At 42.7% G+C, this 17,163-nt stretch overlaps 1 protein-coding gene across 4 annotated transcripts in view; it reads right to left on the reverse strand.

The window, feature by feature from the left end:
- Positions 1-3,008: 3,008 nt before the first annotated feature.
- The window catches only part of LOC115107660 (mitogen-activated protein kinase kinase kinase 7-like), a 39,928-nt gene continuing 25,773 nt past the window's right edge, over positions 3,009-17,163 (reverse strand). For 2 of the 4 annotated variants that reach the window (XM_065008709.1, XM_065008710.1), the window contains one exon: positions 13,017-16,604. In XM_065008709.1, the coding sequence (XP_064864781.1) occupies positions 16,424-16,604 (181 nt within the window). In that variant the 3' untranslated portion in view covers positions 13,017-16,423. Of the gene's footprint in view, positions 4,577-7,751; positions 9,091-13,016; positions 16,605-17,163 lie in introns of those variants that run through there. The other 2 variants (XM_065008712.1, XM_065008711.1) reach the window with 2 other exon arrangements.

The following is a 17,163-nucleotide window of genomic DNA, read 5'->3' on the forward strand; positions in this document are numbered from 1 at the left end:
GCTCCTGCCTGTGCCATTAAACCCCTACAACTCATCCAGAACGCCGCAGCCCGTCTGGTGTTCAACCTTCCCAAGTTCTCTCACGTCACCCCGCTCCTCCGCTCTCTCCACTGGCTTCCAGTTGAAGCTCGCATCCGCTACAAGACCATGGTGCTTGCCTACGGAGCTGTGAGGGGAACGGCACCTCAGTACCTCCAGGCTCTGATCAGGCCCTACACCCAAACAAGGGCACTGCGTTCATCCACCTCTGGCCTGCTCGCCTCCCTACCACTGAGGAAGTACAGTTCCCGCTCAGCCCAGTCAAAACTGTTCGCTGCTCTGGCCCCCCAATGGTGGAACAAACTCCCTCACGACGCCAGGACAGCGGAGTCAATCACCACCTTCCGGAGACACCTGAAACCCCACCTCTTTAAGGAATACCTAGGATAGGATAAAGTAATCCCTCTCACCCCCTTAAAAGATTTAGATGCACTACTGTTCCACTGGATGTCATAAGGTGAATGCACCAATTTGTAAGTCGCTCTGGATAAGAGCGTCTGCTAAATGACTTAAATGTAAATGTTAAATGATGATGCTTCAATATATACACATAGTTTTCCTCCCTCACGATGCCGTCTATTTTGTGAAGTGCACCAGTCCCTCCTGCAGCAAAGCACCCCTACAACATGATGCTGCCACCCCGTGCTTCACAGTTGGGATGGTGTTCTTAGGCTTGCAAGCGTCCCCCTTTTTCCTCCAAACATAACGATGGTCATTATGGCCAAACAGTTCTATTTTTGTTTCATCAGACCAGGGGACATTTCTCCAAAAAGTACGATCTTTGTCCCCATGTGCAGTTACAAACCGTAGTCTGGCTTTTTTTATGGTGGTTTGGAGCAGTGGCTTCTTCCTTGCTGAGCGGCCTTCCAGGTTATGTCAATATAGGACTTTTGTACCTGTGTCCTCCAGCATCTTCACAATGTCCTTTGCTGTTGTTCTGGGATTGATTTGCACTTTTTGCACCAAAGTACGTTCATCTCTAGGAGACAGAACGTGTCTCCTTCCTGAGCAGTATGACGGCTGCGTGGTCCCATGGTGTTTATCCTGTTTGTATGTAGGGGGCAGCATTTTCACGTTCGGATGAAAAGCGTGCCCAGAGTAAACTTCCTGCTACTCAGGCCCAGAAGCTAATATATACATATCATTAGTAGATATGGATAGAAAACACTCTGAAGGTTCTAAAACTGTTTGATTGATGTCTGTAAGTATAACAGAACTCATATGGCAGGCGAAAACCTGAGAAAAATCCAACCAGGAAGTGGGAAACCTAAGGTTTGTAGTTTTTCAACTCATTGCCTTTCTAATATACAGTGTAAATGGGGTCATATTGCACTTCCTAAGGCTTCCACTAGTCTTTAGAACCTTCTACTGTGAAGGGGGAGAGAATAAGAGCTGTTTCCATCAGGTGTCTGACAGAAGGCCATGAGCTGGTCACGCGCGTGGCCGTGAGAGCATTGCATTTCTAAAGACAAAGGAATTGTCCGGTTGAAACATTACTGAAGATTTATGTTAAAAACATCCTAAAGATTGATTTTATACACCGTATGAATTTTTCCTATGAACTGTAATATAACTTTTTTGACTTTTCGTCTGAACTTTCTCCTGGACTTGCCCGCGCCTCGTGAGTTTGGATTTGTGAACTAAACACGCTAACAAAAAGGAGGACATAATAAACATTTATCGTGAAACTGGGATTCCTGGGAGTGAATTCTGATGAAGATCATCAAAGGTAAGTGAGTATTTATAACGCTATTTCTGACTCCACAACATGGCGTGTATCTGTATGGCTTGTTTTTGTGTATGAGTGCTGTACTCAGATATTGCATGGTGTGCTTTTTCCGTAAAGCTTTTTTAAAATCTGACACTGCGGTTGTATTAAGGAGAAGTATATCTTTAATTCTGTGCATAACACTTGCATAACACTTTAATTCTGTGCTTAACACTTGTATCTTTTATCAAAGTTTATGATGAGTATTTCTGTAAATTGATGTGGCTCTCTGCAAATTCGCCGGATGTTTTCGAGGCACAACATTACTGAACATAACGCGCCAATGTAAACAGATTTTTGGATATAAATATGAACTTTATCGAACAAAACATACATGTATTGTGTAACATGAAGTCCTATGAGTGCCATCTGATGAAGATCATCAAAGGTTAGTGATTCATTTTATCTCTATTTCTGCTTTTTGTGACTCTTCTCTTTGGTTGGAAAATGGCTGTATGTTTTTTTGTGACTAGGCTCTTACCTAACATAATCATATGGTGTGCTTTCGCTGTAAAAGCCTTTTTGAAATCGGACACGATGTGTAGATCAAAAAGAAGTTAAGCTTTAATTTGGTGTATTGCACTTGTGAATGTATGAAAGTTAAATATTTCAACAAACAAAAAAATAGAATTTCGCTCTCAGTGGATGTTGTCAAGGGGTTCCGCTAGACTTAAGAAGATTTATACTTGCATACTATTGTTTGTACAGATGAACGTGGTACCTTCAGGCGTTTGGACATTTCTCCCAAGGATGAACCAGACTTGTGGAGGTCTACAATTATTTTTCTGATTTCTTGGCTGATTTCTTTTGATTTTCCCATGACGTCAAGCAAAGAAACACTGAGTTTGAAGGTAGACCTTGAAATACATCCACAGGTACACCTCCAATTGGCTCAAATTATGTCAATTTGCATATCAGAAGCTTCTAAAGCCATGACATAATTTTCTGGAATTTTCCAAGCTGTTTAAAGGCACAGTCAACTTAGTGTATGTAAACTTCTGACCCACTGGAATTGTGATACAGTGAATTTATAAGTGAAATGATGTCTAAAAAATTGTTGGAAAAATTACTTGTGTCATGCACAAAGTAGATGTTCTAACCGACTTGCCAAAACTATAGTTTGTTAACAAAATATTTGTGGAGTGGTTGAAAAAAGATTTTTAATGACTACAACCTAAGTGTATGTAAACTTCCGACTTCAACTGTACATATACATACATACATACATACATAGTGGGGAGAACAAGTACTTGATACACTGCCGATTTTGCAGGTTTTCCTACTTACAAAACATGTAGAGGTCTGTAATTTTTATCATAGGTACACTTCAACTTTGAGAGACGGAATCTAAAACAAAAATCCAGAAAATCACATTGTATGATTTTTAAGTAATTAATTTGCATTTTATTGCAGTAGCTAATGGGGATCCTAATAAACTAATAATAATAAACTACTACATACTAATACTGTAAATAATCATGCCACCACAGACGGCTTTCCTTTTTCATCCCAATATATTCAGTTCACTCACTCAACATTTTACAGAGTGGCATTCCGAGTGCTGCAGCTGAAGGGTGTCTTACTGGTGGTAGGGACATGACAACACTGTCACCAACAGGCATTTGTTTATGCAACAGCAGAGAAATACGGGAACAAGATATTATTATGAGTGACACAAGACTTTTAAACTGAAAACACATGAAAATGGAAAAGTGTTATTTGAGATGTATTACACTGGGACTTGGAACCTGAAATGTGGGCCTATAGTGTATACCAGGGTTTCCCAAACTTGGTCCTGAGGCCGGAAGGGGGGGCAGGACCGTGTTTGGGATAACTTGGTGTATACAGGTCCATATTTCTATTCCACAACTCTACTGACCTCTATTATGCATCTAGACGCCTATATGAGCATTCAACACTGTGTGGTAGGCCTACCCAAGACGGTCATTCCTGCGAACAACACATGCATGATGATTTTCATAGATGTTCTGGGCCTGTGGGTTATTTCTCAATACTTCCAGCTGCACAGAATCACAAACAATAAAATACATTCCCTGCCTGTGATATCTCCCTGATAAAATAAAATGTTTTTTTTATCTGGAAACGACCAAATTGCAAATAGTTAGTTATTGGATAGTTCAGCAATCAGCACAGTCCCACGGATAGACTATTGATTACAAGTAGACAGGATCATAGCAGCCTCTTGCCAGACTTGCAATGGCATGTTAGCCTACTGTATATAGAGAGCAATTATTTAGACTAGTTTAGACTAAGTACCACACTTCATGTACACTATGGTAGACTCAGGGGATGGCTTTTTCTTGAGCAATTGACAGATTCATACATTATTTATTTTATTTCACCTTTATTTAACTAGGCAAGTCTGTTAAGAACCAATTCTTATTTAGAATGATGGCCTACCCTGGAGAAACCCTAACGACGCAGAGCCAATTGTGCTCCCAATCACAGCCGGTTGTGATACACCCTGGAATCGAACCAGGGTCTGTAGTGACGCCTCTAGCGTTGAGATGCAGTGCCTTAGACCGCTGCGCCATCTGGGAGATACGTGTTTGCAGATGTTCTCTGTATGACCCCTTTACTGTTAATGTGCCTTTTAGATATGAAGCAACATGGTTACTTATAATCAATCCTCTTCGTTCCTGGACGCTGGTAGTCTTTTCTGCTTCCGGACATGACAAGTGGGTGTTTTTGAGTTCCGCAGTCAGACATCTGCACCAGGTCATGGTTGGTCATCCTCCTCTTAGCTGCCTTGCGGATAAAGCAACATGCATTGTTTACATTTTAGAGTGAATGTGTAACCAACACAAAAGTTCAAACTTAAATTTGAGATGAGCAATGGATAACATAGAACTACCCTTTTAATGTCAAAGGGCAACAATGAACTAAACCTTGTTAGAGAAAAGAAGAGTGAAAGTGTGTAGTGAGACATTTAGTGAGGAGAAAAGCAAGGAGGTCCGGGATTTTTGGGAGGCCAGAGAAACACCGCTTGACAATCCCAAACTAATCCAACAGGTTAGTGAAGAAATTCATATTCATATTCATCCTCAAAAACCTTCAGAACATCTGAAGCTTTTAATACCCATTCAAATGGTTCAGCACCAAAGCTCGCCTGGGGGCCTCCGGAGGGAGGGTGTCCCATATCTTAGTACTGAGAGACAGATATGGTTCATTCTTTTGTCTCAGCAGACAGTGCTCCTGAAGTCAACATTTTGCATATGCTGAGAATGCTTAAAGTGCACGAGGAGAATGCACACACACACACAGCAGTCAACGACCTCTCCCTAGGGCCTTTTCCTAGAGGGCTTACTGAGGTTGGGTGGCGGAAGGAGGTGGGTGGGTTTGGAAGAAGAGAAGGGGGTGAGATGGGGGGGTAAGGAGTCTACATGGGGATGGCGATGCCTTTGAATTCCGCCTACACTGCAGACCAACACTGGTTTTATGTCAGGAAGTCTAATTAGCGCTAATACAAACAACATGTTCAGTGTCTGACATTCAGTCAAGACATTGGAGGTACAGCACAGTGCATTGGGGCACTACAGAAAGGAAGGTCTGACTCCACTCACCAACAGAGCGGAGGGGAAGCTGTGTGGACCAGGCAGTTGCACAGATTGCTCAATAGGGAGGAACATTCTTTTGTGTTGAGTTGCATAAACAATAAGTAGAGAGAGGGCATTCCATTATAAGGAAACAATCTCCACAAACTACAGCTAGTTAAGTACATCCAGATACTATGCTGCTATGTCTGGAAAAATACTCTTCTGGGACTTCAAATCATGTTTACAAAATATTTTAGCTTCTTTATATGTATATACTGTATTCTAGCCATGACTCATCCTATATAACTACTGAGATAGACAGCTTTTCAATTCACATACTGTCCACACACACCATTCACATACATATATACACTGCTTAAAAAAATAAAGGGAACACTAAAATAACACATCCTAGATCTGAATGAATGAAATATTCTTATTAAATACTTTTTTCTTTACATAGTTGAATGTGCTGACAACAAAATCACACAAAAAGTATCAATGGAAATCAAATGTATCAACACATGGAGGTCTGGATTTGGAATCACACTCAAAATTAAAGTGGAAAACCACACTACAGGCTGATCCAACTTTGATGTAATGTCCTTAAAACAAGTCAAAATGAGGCTCAGTAGTGTGTGTGGCCTCCACGTGCCTGTATGACCTCCCTACAACGCCTGGTCATGCTCCTGATGAGGTGGCGGATGGTCTCCTGAGGGATCTCCTCCCAGACCTGGACTAAAGCATCCGCCAACTCCTGGACAGTCTGTGGTGGATGGAGCGAGACATGATGTCCCAGATGTGCTCAATTGGATTCAGGTCTGGGGAACGGGCGGGCCAGTCCATAGCATCAATGCCTTCCTCTTGCAGAAACTGCTGACACACTACAACCACATGAGGTCTAGCATTGTCTTGCATTAGGAGGAACCCAGGGCCAACCGCACCAGCATATGGTCTCACAAGGGGTCTGAGGATCTCATCTCGGTACCTAATGGCATTCAGGCTACCTCTGGCGAGCACATGGAGGACTGTGCGGCCCCCCAAAGAAATGACACCCCACACCATGACTGACCCACCGCCAAACCAGTCATGCTGGAGGATGTTGTAGGCAGCAGAACATTCTCCACGGCGTCTCCAGGCTGTCACGTCTGTCACATGTGCTCAGTGTGAACCTGCTTTCATCTGTGAAGAGCACAGGGCGCCAGTGGCGAATTTGCCAATCTTGGTGTTCTCTGGCAAATGCCAAACGTCCTGCACGGTGTTGGGCTGTAAGCACAACCCCCATCTGTGGACGTCGGGCCCTCATACCACCCTCATGGAGTATGTTTCTGACCGTTGAGCAGACGCATGCACATTTGTGGCCTGCTGGAGGTCATTTGCAGGGCTCTGGCAGTGCTCCTCCTGCTCCTCTTTGCACAAAGGCGGAGGTAGCGGTCCTGCTGCTGGGTTGTTGCCCTCCTACGGCCTCCTCCACGTCTCCTGATGTACTGGCCTGTCTCCTGGTAGCGCCCCCATGCTCTGGACACTACGCTGACAGACACAGCAAACCTTCTTGCCACAGCTCGCATTGATGTGCCATGCTGGATGAGCTGCACTACCTGAGCAACTTGTGTGGGTTGTAGAATCCGTCTCATGCTACCTCTAGAGTGAAAGCACCGCCAGCATTCAAAAGTGACCAAAACATCAGCCAGGAAGCATAGGAACTGAGAAGTGGTCTGTGGTCACCACCTGCAGAACCACTCCTTTATTGGGGGTGTCTTGCTAAATGCCTATAATTTCCACCTGTTGTTTATTCCATTTGCACAACAGCATGTGAAATTTATTGTCAATCAGTGTTGCTTCCTAAGTGGACAGTTTGATTTCACAGAAGTGTGATTGACTTGGAGTTACATTGTGTTGTTTAAGTGTTCCCTTTATTTTTTTGAGCACCGCTAATATATCTACTGCTGTACATACCATTTTAAGTATATCTAGTGTAAATGCATCCAGTGTATAAACTGTACATATAGATTGCATTTGGATTACTGTTACAGTGCTATTTGGGTTGTTCATTGGATTCGTTCCAACATTTCTTCATTTCTTGTGCATTTTTATCGGGGGGGTTATTATTTGTGTACTTGTTTGACATTATACTGCATTGTTAGGAGCTAGTAGCATAAGCATTTCGCTGCACCTGCTATAACATCTGCTAATCTGTGTACGCGACCAATAAACTTTGATTTAGATTAACAGAGCTACCTCATAGCAATCCAGACAGACCACACAGGAATTTTCTATCTACACTGAGGGAGTTCCACCTAGAAATGCCTGCTTGACAATTCACTTCTTGGAAAGAGTAGAACATACACAGATCTAATGGCTTTGATGTTTATTAATTAAAACGTCTTATACTTAGTGTATACTTCATTTATACACTGTATATTTAAGGTATATACACCAACACATTGCACTGCAAGTATAGACGGCACATGTATAATCTTGCATTTGCCGAAATGAGTGACACATAGCAATAGTGTTGGGAGTAAAAACAAAAGCCCTGCACAAACTGAGAGAGAGACAAGTCGGTCAAAGAGTCACAGCATGGAGGGATGACTCATTTGAAAGAGATTCATTTGGTTTTGCGGTCTGAGCGATAGGACCCAGAGCCGGAAAACATCCATGAATTTGCTAGCTAAGGAGTTCGGCAAGCCCAGGCAGAGGCACAAAGACGTAAATGCAGCCTTGTTGTCAGCCAGCAGCCAGCATGAGACACAAAGCCAAATACCTTGATTACGTCAATTACTGTGGCTCTGACAGCACCCCAGGGACCGTTCTAACCGCCATTCATAACAAAGCCTGCCACAGAACAACTTCCCTGGCTCAGGTTAACTTCAGGACAGGTAACACACACACACACACACACACACACAATAGCAAACAGACAAACACACACCAAAACACACACACACAATAACAAAAAGACAAAAAAAGCACACACCTCCCAAAACTATTACTTCTACACTTCTTGGGTATATTTTTCCAGAACACTACTGTTTGACTAGAAGACTTGTGGTGACTTCAGGTCAATCCCTGCCTCATGCCTCCTACAATTCTTGTCTGGCAGCTTAACTACTTAGCATTTTTCCCCTTTACCTTTGAGATTGAAAGATAAAAGCCAGAATATTCACAGCTGACAGGTTATTTTATGTTCGTCAAGTGTGGACAAGTGTGTGTATGTGCGTGGGCGGTGAGGCTGGGGTTGCAGGGTTCAAAACCATGCCAAACCAAAGCCTTGACACATAAGCATAACCCTCAATCACCCACATGGTGTAGAAAAACCCAAACAGTCAAACAATAACAGAGCTTTGTTTACTGCCAGTTTGAGCCACTGATGTGTGAGTTCTGGACAGTGAGAGGAGGAGGAGCAGAGACAAGAATTTCTGAGTGGCTGCCAGTTCCGCCCAGGAAAAAGTATCTGACCAGGATAAGCTGGAAAAGGAATAGCCATAACAGTGCCAGAATTCTTGTGTTGATGATGAGTTTATAGCCAGTTGCTTTTGAAGAACTCACTGTGTGACTGGATATTGCAGTAAAGAGCTGATCTCTCTGTTGAGTCTAGACTCAGCTTGGTTGCATGGGCTGTTTACATCAGAAGTGGACCTCTGTGCGCTAAGCTGCTTGTCGTGTGGCTAAACAGGCGAAATCCTTTGAGATGGGCCACCGGAGTGTGAGAGACAGTCTCCTGATCTGTTGATGGACAGGTAGAGTAAACAGAGTGAATGGGGTGCGAGATATGAGTCATCACATTTTGAGCTCCCTTCTCTCTCTCTTTCTTTCTCTGCACCCCTCTCTCTCCCTGTGTGTCTCTCTCTCTCTCTCTCTCTGCGTGCCTAACTTGGTCTGCTACACATCCGCTCCTCTAAAGTCCCCCGTCATCACCACAGGCATACTTCAGCAATTACCTTTCACCCACACACACTGTCAGTCACGTGCCTGAAATAACAGCCTGTTTCACTGTCCCATTCACCACACAGCCGGTGCTTCAACACCCCCTTCTCTGTCACATAGAAACAAGCTTGTACAATGTACACATATACTGTACATATTTTGAATCTGATTGCCATTTTATTGCTGTTGGCTTTGTGGAGGGAAATGTGCAGACTGAAAGGTACAAGGGAATGGTTGATTGTTATCTAGCTGTATTCTACAGCCAGTCCTCTCCACTGCCCAGACCCAGGGCCATCTGGGGAGAAGATGTGGTATGCAGCTCTCATGATTAAAGATAAATACGTCCCATTACATTACATCTAATATACAGTACAGAGTACAGCGCAGGAGACAGTGAGTCATCTCAATGGGGTCAGCATCTGTGATATGGGAACATATCAATAGAAAATATATTTCATATGTCAGTTGTGCAGAGGTGAGGACGGAGTCAAGCGCAGGACACAGAACTGAGTAAAATAACGTACTTTACTCGGAAAAATAAATCTGCCAAAATAATCCACGCAGGGATAACAACCCCAACACAAAAGACTAACACAAACCAGGAACAATCACGCACAAAACATAATGAGAACCAGAGGGTTAAATAGGGAAATAATAATAACTTAATGGGAAGCAGGTGTGTACACTCAAGACATAACAAATAGAAAACATAAACATGGATCGTGGCAGCTAGAAAGCCCGTGACGACGACCGCCGAGTGCTGCCCGAACAAGGAGAGGCACCAACTTCGGCGGAAGTCGTGACAATATAACATGTCAACAGACATTTCCCTGGTATTAGTTGTTTTACCACAACACATCTTGTCTGTCATACATACACATTGGAGACCTCTTGTTCATATTGCTCCTCCTCTGTCTTGGTAGAAGGTTGTCACTGTCACCCTCAACAGGACTAGAAATGACATCATGTATCCTCTCAGGACATTACAACTGTCAATTCCAGGGCAAAATTATACAATAGGACGGCTTAGCTTAATTGCCATTACATCAATTGTTTTCTGTTGAGAATTTCAGCCAGGCTATCTTTAGACGGATGCTAATGAGGATCATTTTGAACGTCTAGGGAGTCAGGCAGTACTTGCACTCGTTTACTACCAAATATTTTTGATATTTTTCTTTACAATCGGTAATCAATTTTCCGTTGCTAATTGTTTCTGATCCAGTAAATCACTTTAGAAAATTACTGTAAAAATAAACAATCTGTAATTAAATAGGACAATGTCGGTCAAAGCTAATGACTTACTACTGTACAAATATACGATAGAGCCTTACATGCAATAATAAGCCTGGTAAGAAGTACAGAAAGTAAACTGACAACACAGAGAACAGCAGTCAGTTTGTGTGTGATTTGACTCTGCAGACGAGAACTTAAACAAATCATCCAGAGCCTCTTTGAAGGCCAACCAGGGATTCATACAGATTAACGGAACAGGTATCTTGCACAGAGCAATTTATAGACCAACATACCGGTAAAATATTATGACCCACATTCTTTCCATTATTAAAAACTGCAACATCTCGCCGACCGTTTCTACTTATGTCACACAGTTTCTATGGCACCACGAGATATATATAAAATCTAAAGCACATTTCAAGTGAAACGTCCCTTATCAGAGAGAAGATGATCATTCTTTTAGGCTCTAACCATGTAATGCAGTATGCCATATCTTCCTACAACACATGCACAATAGTTCTTACCAATGTAAGTAATCCCCTATCAAGAATGTAAAATATTGGATTCACACATGCAACCAGAATCAATAAGTACCCAAACACACCTTCACAGTTGTTAACACAAAGACACATGATGCATGTAGGAAATAGAGATTAAACTGCATATTAAGACTTGGTGAGCATCCCAAATGACACCCTAGAGTGAAGTGCAATATTAAGTAGTGCGCTAGGAAGAGAATAGAATGTGCATTTGGAATGTACAGATGGGATTCTTGTTTCCTTGGCCACACAGACCTTCACCCAGAGTTAGAACAATAGAATGGACATGAACCGTCTTATGATGGGATAAAGGTGAGCCTTCTTGGTCAGAGTTGGTCAACCATGGTTTACCAGTGCTGTGATAAGATCATGTAAAACACCATTCTAATATCCGACAACTCTTTGCAACAATGGGACCAGGGACCAGCTAAGCTTGTTAGCAACGGCGCTGGTCCGATTTGTGACGACGTTGTCTTACCTGTATTTTTTCGACCTAGTCTGCAGAGACAGGAAGAGAAATTAATGTCCCTGTGAGAACAAAGCAGCGCAGGATAGGCCAGCTAACAATATGCTCAGTTCCTTATTTCCATCAGCGCTCAACAAGGACATGTAGGCCAGCCAGAGCACAACACAATACCTGGCTGCAGAAGGAAGATGACATCATTTCTCCTCAATTAAATGATTCATTGTCTTCTCTTTAGCAGTAAACTTCAAACACACAAACTTTTTTTGTGATGGTTAAAACAAAGCCTTTGTAAGCAGATAAGGGATCATTTTAACATGAAATATAAACCCTGTCTTATGTCAGTTTCGTGCAAGAAAAGAGAACTCAGATCATTGTTTTTGCGGACTTCCATATCAAAGGCAAATCTGACCAGCTTTTGTTAGAGGCTTGTATAACTTTTGCCCAATATAAAAAGATGATCATTCATACAAGTACATTAGGTTACCCTGGGTATTATATCATTACACACAACGTAAAGGGGCAGGTTCGATCCCCTCAATTGTCATACCGCAGTGGCAATACTCGGTTTCTTTGTCTGTGAAAAACAGCCTCAGCTCCTGGACAGTGAACAACTATACCAAAAAGACAACAGTACGAAACGCTGTGATTAGACCATGTCTAGATCTTGTACGCCACCTCCTGGTCAAATACAACATGACACCCAGATATCTCCACACTTGGAACACCTGCTCTTTTCATGACAAACTGACCAGGTGAAAGCTATGATCCCTTATTGATGTCACTTGTTAAATCCACTTGTTAAATCCAATCCAATCAGTGTAGATGAAGGGGAGGAGACAGGTTAAAGAAGGATTTCTAAGATTTAAAGCGCCTTTGAATGGGGTATGGTAGCACCGGTTTGAGTGTGTCAAGAACTGCAATGATGCTGGATTGTTCATGCTCAACAGTTTCCCGTGTGTATCAAGAACAGTCCACCACCCAAAGGACATCCAGCCAAATTGACAACTGTGGGAAGCATTGGAGTCAACATGGGTCAGCATCCCTGTGGAATGCTTTCGACACCAGTCTATGTCCCGATGAATTGAGGCTGTTCTGGGGGCCAACATACCGGTAAAATATAAGATAAGACAGTAATGGTTGAAGTTCTAGACAGTAATGTCCTTGACTGATGTGATGCGGGTCATCAGTCGTCCATCCTTTACCAGACTGTTTTGTGTTGGCAGTCCAGGTGTAAACGCCTTACACCAGCCCACACAACAGTTTGTTTTGAGGGTGTTACTGGTAGCTTTGAGACCTAACATGAAAATAAACACATGCACAGATTCATTTAGCTCACTTTCTAATCATAACAACTAGGGATTATGTCCTGGCATTTTTAGTAACCATGAGCAATGTGGATCACATGTTTTATGAATTATTTGGGTGTCTGTGTAGATGTGAACACACACACTCTCTCATATACAAATATATAAAACATGTTCAAATAATACAATTTGTCCCCGTTTAGTTTATTTCATGATGCCTCCCTCCTAGGCAAATACCTGTTCCCAATAGCTTAAGAAACATTTATATACAGGAAATGGTCAAAAAAAAGATATAGTGAACATAACTTTAAACTGAAAAACTAGGTATATACTCACTGCAGCAAATGAACCCACAATTTCATCTATCATGTCTCGTACATCAGAATGTGTATTTCAAAGTACCAGAATCACTGTTTGTTACATGTGATCAGTAAAACCAGATGATTGTGCAAAACATTTGAAGGACTGTAGCTAAGACAGGTCTGCTCAAAATAAACAGCAAGACAACTTTTTAAAGTAAGATAATTTATCTTAACTTTGTTTCATGAATACTTAAAGCTACTGGGATTTATTATATTCATTGGGGAAAGCAGTGACAGATTTCATTAAGATTTCCTTTGCAGCATATTGACATCACCATTGACCAGACAATCAGCCTCCTGGGATTCATTAGCATAATAAACAATCCTCCCGAAAAACACAAAGTCACATAATTTTCACTGACTGTCCATTAAAATGAGGTGCAAGTGAACAACTTCTCCCACCTCAACATAGCAAAGAAAAACAAGTCAAGTACTTTAACAGCTAGCAATAAAATTCTAAGGCAACATGTGAACTAAAAACCAACATTTAGGAGAGGGATAGGTCTCTCCTTGTATAGTGTTTTCGGGAAGTATTCAGACCCTTTTATTTTCCCCACATTTTGTTACGTTACCACCTTATTCTAAAATTTGATTCCATCTACACACAATACCCCATAATAACATAAAAAATAAAAAAGGTATTCAGACCCTTTGCTATGAGACTCGAACTCAAGCTCAGGTGCATCCTGTTTCCATTGATCATCCTTGAAATGTTTCTACAACTTGGAGTCCACCTGTGAGGAAGGATACCAAAACAATGTCTGCAGCATTGAAGGTCCCCAAGAACACAGTGGCCTCCATCATTCTTAAATGGAAGAAGTCTGGAACCACCAAGAATCTTCCTAGAGCTGGCCGCCTGGCAAAACTGAGCAATCGGGGGAGAAGGGCCTTGGTCAGGGAGGTAACCAAGAACCCGATGGTCACTCTGAAGGAGCTCTAGGGTTCCTCTGTGGAGATGGGAGAACCTTCCAGAAGGACAACCATCTCTGCAGCACTCCACCAATCAGGCCTTTATGGTAGAGTGGCAAGACGGAAGCCACTCCTCAGTAAAAAAAGCACATGACAGCCTGCTTGGGGTTTGCCAAAAGTCACCTAAATATGATCAGACCATGAGAAACAAGATTATCTGGTCTGATGAAACCAAGATTGAACTCTTTGGCCAGAATGCCAAGCGTCACGTCTGGAGGAAACCTGGCACCATCCCTATGGTGAAACATGGTGGTGGCAACATCATGCTGTGGGGAGACTAGTCAGGATCGAGGGAAAGATGAACAGAGTAAAGTACAGAGAGATCCTTGATGAAAACCTGCCCAAGAGCACTCAGGACCTCAGACTGGGGAAAGGTTCAACTTCCAACAGGACTACGACCCTAAGCACACAGCTAAGACATTGCAGGAGTGGCTTCGGCACAAGTCTGTGAATGTCCTTGAGTGGCCCAGCCAGAGCCCGGACATGAACCCGATCAAACATCTCTGGAGAGACCTGAAAATAGCTGTACAGCAATGCTCCCAAGAATGGGAGAAATTCCCCAAATACAGGTGTGCTAAGCTTGTAGCTTCATACCCAAGAAGACTCGAGGCTGAAATCTCTGCCAAAGGTGCTTCAACAAAGTACTGAGTAAAGGGTCTGAATATTTATGTAAATGTGATATTTCAGCTTTTGATTTGTAATAACAAAAATGTCTAAACACCTGTTTTTGCTTTGTCATTATGGGACATTGTGTGTAGATTGATGAAGGAAATGTTTTTATTGAATCAATTTTAGAACAAGGCTGTAACGTAACAAAATGTGGAAAAAGTCAAGGGGTCTGAATATTTTCCGAATGCACTGTACCTCAGTATATTCCCATACCAGATAAGATTATAATCCCTAACACAAAACCGGTGTCTTACTTAAACAAAGTAAAATTATAGAATAATAGACAAAGAAACACAAAATACTGAAGTCTTGATAAACATGTTGCACTTTCAACCTCGTACAAAGTTTATTTTACTTAAGCAGGTTGAAAAAATAAAGTCTCATATTTTGCTTGTGTCAAGACATTCTTTTTTTTATCCACAGACACATCATGGATATGCAAGACATATCTAAAATACATCCACCGTTAAAATGAATGCAACTTACATTAAATAGTTTCAGATAGGTTGTCAGGTTGTGGTGGATTTCTTCTGAGGGGTTATGCTGCCATAAAAACTAGGAGCGAGAACAGAGACGTCTACATTATATAGATACAAGAGTGGCTATTTCTGCCTAAGAGGGTAAAAAACACACTTAGAACTTAGTGATCACAGTCAAATAAATTCAGTTCGTAATTCATTAAAAACGCCAAATTCTGAACGTAACTCACACGTCCATCTTTGTTTTTCACATTCTCAAGGACACATGGCCACTAGCCAGTAAGGAAGACAGGTCAGGGTCGGACTAACTGTGGGAGGAGGACACACACACGGACCAGGCAGCCCAGGGGAGGGTCCGAGGGGCCCTGAGAGCAATAGAGACAAACATATTTCACACCCCTCACTGGCCTCCCCTCCCATCAGGCTGTGGAACACAAGGCAATAGGAGGTTACTGTACAGGACTCACACCTCAAGAAGCATCCTTTCTGAACCAAAGGATGGCTGACCATTGAGGGCTAGAAGCCCACTCCTCTGCCCTCTGTGTTCACTGTACCTAGGGCAATCACAACCTCATGACTACAGCTCTTTATGGACAGAGGGTAGATATATGCTGATTGTTTTAGTCTGCAATCAAAGAATATACTGTAAAGATGTGCATACATATGGACACAGAGACTTTCCATAACAGCCTGCTTGAGTGCACCTTATTGTCCATTCCATGTTATCAGCAGTTTGTCTATGACGCAACATGCAGGTATACAGTAAAACACAGGTCTCTTTACAGTACACGGTAAAACAAGATCCACTGGAACCTACAGGGCCCAGGTGCTGGTGGGCGGGGGCACCTAGGTTGAGATCATAGCTAACATAGGGCAGAGGGAGGAGGAGAGAGATAGTGGCTAATGCTTTGCAGGTAGGGTTTGGGTTTCAGTCTAGACTACAGCTGACCCAGGACAGTAGAGGTTTGGGTTTCAGACCAGACTACAGGTGACCCAGATCAGTAGAGGAGAGGAAGAGAAGAGGAAGAGGAGGAGAACGGGGGATATGACATGGGGAGAGTTTGTTTGTGTCTCTGCAGCATGAGCCAGGTAGGGGCCAGCTTGTGGATCATCATGAGGTGCCCTGTCTCTTCGGTTGTTGGGCGCGAATCAGTTCCAGCTGCTTCTTGCACTTCTGGTAGTAGGTGGACAGAGACTTATTCTCCTCCTGCAGCTTCTTGTGCTCCTGGACCAGGCGGGACGTGTTCTGCTGGTCCTTCTCATCTTGGTCCAGTTCAGCGATCAACTCCTTCCTGGAGATATAGATTGGTATCATTTACACAAACTCAGCAAAAAAAGAAACGTCCCTTTTTCAGGACCTGTCTTTCAAAGAAAATTCGTAAAAATTAAAAAAACTTCACAGATCTTCATTGTAAAGGGTTTAAACACTGTTTCCCATGCTTGTTCAATGAACCATAAACAATTAATGAACGTGCACCTGTGGAACGGTCGTTAAGACACTAACAGCTTACAGACGGAAGGCAATTAAGGTCACAGTTATGAAAACGTAGGGCACAAAAGAGGCCTTTCTACTGACTCTGAAAAACACCAAAAGAAAGATGCCCAGGGTCCCTGCTCATCTGCGTGAACATGCCTTAGGCATGCTGCAAGGAGGAATGAGGACTGCAGATGTGGCCAGGGCAATAAATTGCAATGTCCATACTGTGAGATGCCTAAGACAACGCTTCAGGGAGACAGGACGGACAGCTGATCGTCCTCGCAGTGGCAGACCACGTGTAACAACACCTGCACAGGATCGGTACAGCCGAACATCACATCCGCGGGACAGGTACAGGATGGCAACAACAACTG

The sequence above is a fragment of the Oncorhynchus nerka genome, linkage group LG24, assembly GCF_034236695.1.
Source record: "Oncorhynchus nerka isolate Pitt River linkage group LG24, Oner_Uvic_2.0, whole genome shotgun sequence".
Classification (NCBI taxonomy): domain Eukaryota; kingdom Metazoa; phylum Chordata; class Actinopteri; order Salmoniformes; family Salmonidae; genus Oncorhynchus; species Oncorhynchus nerka.